This window comes from Corvus brachyrhynchos, unplaced genomic scaffold, assembly GCF_000691975.1.
Source record: "Corvus brachyrhynchos isolate BGI_N302 unplaced genomic scaffold, ASM69197v1 scaffold101, whole genome shotgun sequence".
Taxonomy (NCBI): Eukaryota; Metazoa; Chordata; class Aves; order Passeriformes; family Corvidae; genus Corvus; species Corvus brachyrhynchos.
In genome coordinates, this window is record NW_008237239.1 from 8252266 (window position 1) to 8260935 (window position 8670).

At 37.8% G+C, this 8670-nt stretch overlaps 1 protein-coding gene across 2 annotated transcripts in view; it reads left to right on the forward strand.

The window, feature by feature from the left end:
* Positions 1-8670, forward strand: part of DPYD (dihydropyrimidine dehydrogenase) — a 348239-nt gene that overhangs the window by 181910 nt on the left and 157659 nt on the right. For both annotated transcript variants that reach the window (XM_017729847.1, XM_017729848.1), the window contains one exon: positions 1001-1216. In XM_017729847.1, the coding sequence (XP_017585336.1) occupies positions 1001-1216 (216 nt within the window). The remainder of the gene's footprint in view (positions 1-1000; positions 1217-8670) is intronic.

The following is an 8670-nucleotide window of genomic DNA, read 5'->3' on the forward strand; positions in this document are numbered from 1 at the left end:
CCTGCTGAAAAAAAGGTAGAAGAAACTGCTATGCTGTTACCTGTGACTTATTAGGAACATAGACAGTGTAGGACTTCTCTGTGTTGGAAGTTCCTGCTTTATTTCTTTCTGATTTTATTGAGTCAACCATTTGAGTGAGCAAAGATTTAAGTTCTACCCACCACAGCCTGATTAAGATGCTGTTTAGTATCCATACATGGGAAAAGCTTTTCTCTTTACAATTTTTATAATAGATGCAACACACATGTTGAATGCTTCTCACTGGCTCTTCAGAGAAAAGACACTTTCAAATGAAAACAAAAGTGACAGTGGTGGCACAGCCATAACATGTATGATATTCTTTGATGGCAAATAAGACTCTTAATTTTTTTCAGTCTTGAAGTATATTCATACTAATACAAATAAATATAAACCCAATATTAGTTTTGCATAGATGTGCTGCTGTGTAGGCTATATAAAACCTTTCAAACTAGGGGGAAACGGTTTAGAGGTTCACAATACATGGAGTTAATGCTGAGTAATCCTCCACATGATGCTTTCCCTCATTTTTCACAATTTCCTACACTTTTTATAGATTGGCTCCTGAGAAGAAAACCAGAAAGGGTCTGTCTGCATACCCTGGGTTTTTTCAGTCTTGCTGTTACTGGCTGCTGTAGGGAACAGAGGTAACTCTTCAGAATGGCTGAACAAACCTTTGGACTGAACCAGGCTTATCAGTACAGAATGTAAAATAACTGTTTCTTTATTATTGTTGTTACTGTCATTCAGGTTTTTCCAGCATAGCATAGTATTTCAGCATGAATACTATTTGGGCAGATGTTACATAGGGAAGTGTTTGCATGTTTTGCTGATTTGCAAGTCTGAACACAAAATAGAATAAACTTTGGGTTGTTATATATCAATTATTCCCTTATCAGGATTAATAATAAATTGTATAAAAATAGATCAGAAAAAATTCTGTGGTTTTGTGGTTTGTTTTGTTTTGTTTTGTTTTTTTCAGTCTTTATATGGTGTTGCAGTTTCTACGGTTCCAGAACTCCCACTCTTCTATACTCCTATCGATTTAGTGGATATCAGTGTAGAAATGGCTGGACTGAAGTTTCCAAATCCTTTTGGCCTTGCCAGTGCAACCCCTACTACTAGTTCTTCAATGATTCGAAGAGCATTTGAGGCTGGATGGGGCTTTGCTGTCACTAAAACGTTCTCCCTGGATAAGGTGAGGAAATATTTTAATGTCTATTTTGCATATAACCATTTCTTTGTATATTTGAAAAATCTGAATCTTTGGGGAATAGCTCTGTTATATCCAACTAGCATAAAGATAGCAGGGAAGGGTATGATACATTGTGTAGTTCAACTAGTCTGTGAGGTTTCCACACCGCAGTGACACAATTTCTGGTTTTGTTTGTTGTTATATTCTTCCCTTTTATTGCCCCAACCTTTAATACTAGCCAACTATTAAGTGAAAAAATCCATTTTTTAAGATACTGCAGTGAAAGTGTTTTCTGTGAAGGATCAGAATGCAAAGGGAATGAGTAACAGCTTTGTCACATAACTCATGAAAGGCGGATTCTGTGCCAGAGGCTGCCAAGATAAGCCATTGAACTGGAGGTGCAGTTGCAATGTGATAATGTGGCTGCAAGGAGGAGGCTAGGTGGGTAGTGGAAGAGAAGGATGGAGGCAACATAAAACAAGCCTATGGAGAGAAGAGCACAGTGACATCAACCTTCAGTAACACGTAGTGGAGGAGGAAGGAGTTAGAATTCTAAGTCTTGAGGGCTATGGCTCAGTGTGGCACCTTAAATAAAGCATTTTGTGTGTTTTTAAGCATGTAATTGCTTGTTTGAATTCAGGAGAATTGCAACTTCTTGTTGCTACATTCAAAATGGCAAAATGAGACTGAGCAAGAAGTTTAGATAGTGAAAGAAAATAACAGCTTTGATAAACAGATCACAGAGAAAAGAAACAGGTTTTGGGTTGGGATGTAGATATAGTTTGACTTGTGGAGAGAGGAAGAAAAGCAAAGGTGAATCCTTGGACATAGGCCTGAGTAACAGTGTGAATAATAGCAACATATTGTCAGCCAGTAACAAACAGTAGTGTGGGCTGAAGAAAGCTTTTGAGTTTAATTTGGATACAAGAGCCTTTATTCTTGGTTCAGAGGGGGGATATACAAGTGTGCTGATGGATGGAGCAGGAGAGAAAATGTGGATTTTTTCCTCCACCACCTTTCCATGGGTAAGTACCACAGGTGAATTAACTATAGTGGGTGCCCCTCTAGTATGAGGAAGATCTAAGGACAAAATGCTGCTGTATTGCTACAGAATACTGTAAAATATGTCAGGCTAGATTCTGCTGTTGCTTACACCTGTAGCCCTGAGGAAGTAAGTTTCCTCTGGATTGCAGTGGAGATTCCAATCTACTTCACAGGGCTTCTTATTAAAACACTTTTTAGGACAGAAATGTTTCTCAAGTATGTTTACAACTGACTTACATGTATAACATGCCATCAGCTGTAATTATTCAGTGCCTAGGCTACAGGCAACCCATAGCAAGTACTGAGACTTATTTTTTTATCAGTTTTATTGCTGGTATACTGGCAGTCCTGCCAGACTGCACGTTGATTACTGTGCATCTCGAGAGCTAAACAGACACAGGCTGAATTCCAGCTTGGGTGGGAGTTCAGGAGGAAAGACATGCATGTTGTAGGAAGTGATGTTGGTGCTATACTAAGCAGCAGACTCTGAGTCATTCCTGAAATGGCGACTGCAAAGTGTTCCACTGGATGCCATGCTCTGGAGGTGTGACTCAGATGGAGATCTTTCAAGTTTTATTTAAGTATTTGTTTCAATAAGATGCAGAATATTGCCGCTATTATTTTTTTTAAGTTAATAAGTTCAGAAAAGTGCTATCTAGTGAATTCTAATTCAGTGATTGTTATTTCTACCTAAGCTTCCTTCTAGTGTTCATCAGGAGGCAGTACTCTTTCTCTGTGCCTAAACTCTTGAATCATGTGTTGTGCTTAGTAGAACTGTGTCCCACCCAAGTGCTGGCTAGATTTCTATTACTGTGTTCTTCCTAGTACTGCACTTCCCCCAGGTGTGTTAAGCCTTAATATTTGTGACATGATTTGAGATGCGTGGCTGAGCGCTGCTGCAGAAGCAAAATTGCTTTTATTTATCAGAGTAACATGGTACTTAATGCTAAAAAAATAACTATTTTAAATGGGAAGAAATGCTTAGTTAGGTACAGCAGTTCTTATGTGAACAGAGTATTACAAAAAGGCTGCTCATGTTGACTTAATGCTGGAGCAAGTTGTTGGTAGAGAGTTTGAAGTATTATCGGTTGGCATAACATGCTAACTTTTTTTTTAACTTAGGTTCTGATTACGTAGACATAAATCTTGTGCGGTGTTAACCAGGGATCAGAATGTTCTCTTGGGCTGTGGTACCAGTGGTGGGGATTTCAGACTGAGCTGTCCTGCCCAGCTAGTCAAAGCAATAGACAAGAGGATGAAGAGTGAAGATTTCCTGATGTAAGGCTACAGAGTTGGTGGGAGGAGGAGGAGCAGCTCCCCAGACGGTGCAGTTCCCAAGAGTGGAAGAGATTCTGGGAGGGAAGAGAGTTTGCTAGACAGTTTTTGGCAGCTGAAGCTTTTCCACTTCGGCCTTGATTGTATGTGATACAAGTAGGATTCTGTGTTCTTCCTTCATCTCCTCATGTTATGTGTCGTGGTGAGGCTTTACTGGTGGGCTTCTTTCTGATTTGCCTAGTGTAAACTGCCTGTGTGGCCATGGGGAGCTTAGCAGCAGGAGAAATCCTCCCTTTTCCAGAGCCAGTGACTGAATTTGCCACTGTGTTCAGACACTGACAGAGGAAACCGGTGACTTCCCTGTTTAACACAGCCATCCTTTAGCAGTTTAGCAAAAGTGACTGATGCAAGCTAAATTTGAGTGACATACAGGTAGTGAAAAGCATATACAGCCCAACCACAAATTTCCATACATTAACTGTGGTGTGATGGAATAAGGTCAGAGAGAAAAGCATGATAAATCTTGGAAGACGGGGATCCAAGGACAGAGATAAAAAGGACTCAGGCTGGATTCTTGTAAGATACGGAATTTATTTCATATGAGCTACTTCTCCTGTTCTCTCTTTCATCATCTAGCACAGAAAGCTCTTCTAAGAAAACACAAGGCTAGGGATCCCTGCAGCCCATGAGAGGCTCTACTGCCTCATACAGAGGAACTCTTGGGTAACAGTGCTGGAGTTCAGCCTCTGGACCGTAATTTACTCCCCTAGTCCTTCTAATCCTCATGTGTCATGGCCTCACCTTGAAAGCGTCACGTGCTGTCACAGAGGGAGTTAGCGCAGAGCGCACTGTTTCGTGCCGTGCTCGCTCTCTTTTTAAACACCCACGTACCTTGCTCATAATTGTCTTCATGACAGCCTTGGTAGCATTTTCTGTTTGTAGGGTGAGCATTTCAACTGTGAGTGATTCAGCAAAGTTTGTTCTTGCATACTACTGTACTATTGTTGAAACCTACAAAAAAGCTAACGTGAGCAATAGCTGAATTTCCTTCAGAGTATTTATACTTCTAAATATACTGCACTCTAAATACTTTAGAAGGTGCTGGATATTATAGTGTAGTGCAAATGTTAATCATAGGGGACTGTACCTGTATGTGTCTGTTGGAATCTGAGGGAGATAGTGACTTGTAGAATGTTATTTACTAAATTAAACATCTTTGCACAGCTGCTTTAGTATCAGCTAGATTTGATTTCTTCCAGAAAAGGGAGTAACTGCTTTTAAAATGGACAATCACTAGGAAAGACAAATGATAGCAGAATAGAAGTGTCCCTTCACACACCTTTTTGTACATTCATGTCTTCCCTTTTTGACTGCAGGATCAATAGCTCATTGCTCTGTTGGTTCAAATAGTATTTCTGTCTTGTTCCGATAACTGTGTGCAGCAACATATTATTTATAAGTTCTGTTTGCAAGGTATTGGAGGGAAATGGGGGAGCTGCATATCACAGAGTCCACAATAAATGGATACCAATTATTACCTCTTTTAGAGCTTAGATGAACGGAAAACTACACGCAGAATGACAGATACTACGTTAATTAAACACATAACTGTGAGTGGGAGGGTTTTAGGAGAAGTGTTATAGTGAGCTGGTTTATTTACTAAGAATTTATCAGTGAGTGTTGCTTAGAACATGAAATTTGCATTAAAACCTGTAATCAGAAAGTTTGTATAAACGTAGTATCAAAATAAGTCAGAGGTTGTATGATGTGTGTACATCCCTGTGCCATATTCACTACCACAGTGAGGAGCTTATAGCAGAAATTAGGGTTTTATCAGCTGAATTCAGGCTTTGTTGTTTTCTCACTGCAGTGTATGGGCTGTTTAGAAAGACGAAAAAACAACTGGGTTAGCAGAAATGTTTGCTTTGATTTTTAGATGCTTCCTTCACTTCTAAAATTTAATTCTGATTAATCAGATACATCTGTCTTTATTTTGTTGTGACATGCATTGATTTGTGATGCTGTCGCTTTCAATAATGCAGAAACAGTTGCCTTTATTATGAGAACCAGCCGAAGTCAACATGCAGACTAACGTCATTTTTAATCTTTAATTTTTTTTTCATTATATAGGGAGCAAGTTGCGTGGATGATTTTAAAAGCAAAGCTACAATTAAAACTAGATTAAATTTGAGCTAAACCATAGCGGAGGAAACTTTCTAGTCATAATATATGTTTATGCAGCTCACAGATGTAGATTTCACAATACATTTTCAGAACCATTTCTGAATTAAAACCGTTGCTGGCAGAGAATTAATTAATTTGCCCAGTATATATCACATTTCTGTGTGCTGTTATTACAGTATACATATTCAGGCTCCAGCTAGTTCTTTCTCTATACATTTGCACTGTGTGCACCTCGCTTCATAATTGAAGGTGGTAAAAAAATCATGGTACAATGATACATTGTTTTCCATAACATTAGTATTTCACAGAAGTGAATCTGTATTACAAAATGTATATTTTTGTATGATATTACAGCATAGTAATTTAGATTAAACTAGTTATAATTTATGGTGCCAAGCCAAAAAGCTATTTAAGATGCATTAAAATGCAGAACCATGACATTTGAAATTCTGATGTTCTTAATATGACAAAGGTTATTCTATGGAGTTTTGCTATAATATGAAATATTAATATTTCACAATACAGTTTTGATGAAGTACAATTTGCCTAGCTTGCATATGATAAAGAAATTAAATGCTTACCAAGGGAGTTCAGTGAGAATTAGAGCCCCGCCTGAACATCTGCTTGAAATGTTATTATCCTGTCCTACTGACAGCATCACTCCCTCATTGTTTTTGAAGATTGACAGCTGAATATTGTACTGATTTCTGCAGCAAATATGTCTAGGTGAACTTTGTTTGGTTTTTAGGAATTTAGAACATGCTTTTGATTTCCATCCTATAATTTTTTTTTATAACTTTGACATTTGTAGATGCCAGATTGAGGCCTGGTATGCTGTAGCAAAGATAGACCATTGACTTGCAACGAAATGCCAGTTGATATCTCAGTAAACAGAAATATTACTATTCTTTATTGTGTGGTCTGTATGAAAGCTGTATGGGCTTTCTTTGGGGAGACAAATGATCAGATTGTTAATGTCAAATATAAAAGGGACTGTTTGCCTTTCTACTAAATAGCATTAGACAACTTTTATTAACTACATTTTTTGAACAGAAAAATGAGCATTTTATGGGATTCCTTAGCACACAACACTCTTAAATTATTTTCTTGTTTTACAAGTTTTAAAATTACTATTATTAGTATTCTTAGGACTACTTTGTCCTTCATTTTGTTCCATATTTCTGAAAGAATTTTAATAAGAAATACCATCCTTACTGTTTCACAATTTATTGTATTTTTAGATCAGTGCATAAAATCAGAGAAGTTTAACAGAAGAGGTAAAAGGCTATGCTAGGGAAATGCTATAGAAAGTAATTATTATCTTTTAAAATGCTGTAGTTATGCCATTTTATTTTTATATAGAAAATGTGTTATTTAGCTACAAAAAAAGAACAAACAGTTCTGTGAATCTGAGTAAGTAGCAGGAAAACACTTTCCTTCTTTTTCTCTGAGACAAAGTATTTCTCTGATATGTTCAACTTAAGGACCAAATCTCATCTCTCTACTTAGTTTTACCCTACTATCTCTGACCCAGTGTAAGCTCCAAGGCTGGAGACCTCTTTACATGCAAATAACTTCAAAAGCTTCAAAATTGCTGTCTGAGGAACTGGAAAGGACTGCATTTAACCATTCTTTTTCCTCAGTCCATATACCTGGTGATACAGGGGTTTGGCATATCTTCACCCTGGAAGAATCTGTCTAGAGAGATGTAGCACAGCTTGAACACTGTGAAAGAGAGACCAAAGATTCCAGAACTGAGAGCTTTAACAAAGTCATTATTGATAAGCCAAGGCCTTTCCTACCACAGCTGAAGTCTGCACCTACCACAGCTGAGGTCTGCACCAGGTAAATGCACACCTTAAATAGTTGCAGGTGTGCATCTTGACACCAGCAAATTTGTAAATGAGGCACTTCAGGCCATTTAAAAATCTGTTTTTACCATCAATAATTCTGATTATTTTGGCCAGTTAATATTTCTAATGCTGAAGATAACAAACTGCATTTTTAAAGCTAGAGTTTAACAACAATCTGTAAAAAGTCTCTCTTTCTCTTTGTGTTTGTATTTACTACTTTAGAAATTAAAAACTTCTTACAAGTTTGTGATAAAAATTAAACCTCTGAGGAAATGTTTAGTCCCCCTCTTCCTGTAGCATTAAATATCACAGAAATGCTGCATTTCTTCTGCAGTGAGAGTCTGTCTTCTGCAAAGAGTCTCTCATGGAGAAGTCTGTTATCTCAAGGTGTGGAGCACAATGTGACAATTCATCAGTGGAAGACAGGCATCTGTCATGCAGGGGTGTTGAACATTGGGTCAGTAAACCTCATCTGTGCTAAAGGACAGGATTTTTACAACCAGAGGATCTGCAATTTTCTTCCCCTGTTATCACTTTTCCTGCATTCCTCATGGAGCAGAGTGAGTGTGGCTATAACTTTTATATCACAGAGTCTAAGCTGGCAATGGCTTACCTTCCTCAGAGCTGCACATGAAGCTGGCCAGCAAAGGTAAAACCACACATGTGTCCAAAACGAGTTCTTGATAGGCTTCAGGATTCTCATTTATGTCTAAAGGATTTGGTTTCTGTTCGTCTGGGGAATTTTTATGCAGTATTTAGAGGTTGTTTCTTTTTCCTGTCTTTTTCTTCTGGAGTTGGTGGTTCAAAACAGTGTAGCCAGAGTTCATATACATATATGAAGTGTAAATTTGAACATTAATCTTCAGCTTGAATATTTTAGGCAGCTTATGTAGAAAAGACTTTTAAATCAGTCTTTAAGGTATTTTTTAATCTGAAAACTGTTGCATGTTCTAATGAAACTTACAGTGCGCTTAGATTGGCATAATTGAGAAGGAGTTCCTCTGTAATTCTGAAGCACCGTACAGATGCAACTCTGGGTATTTTCCTACATTAGCCTTTATATAAAAAATAATTTCCAAAAGTAGGAGCGTTCATTCCTGC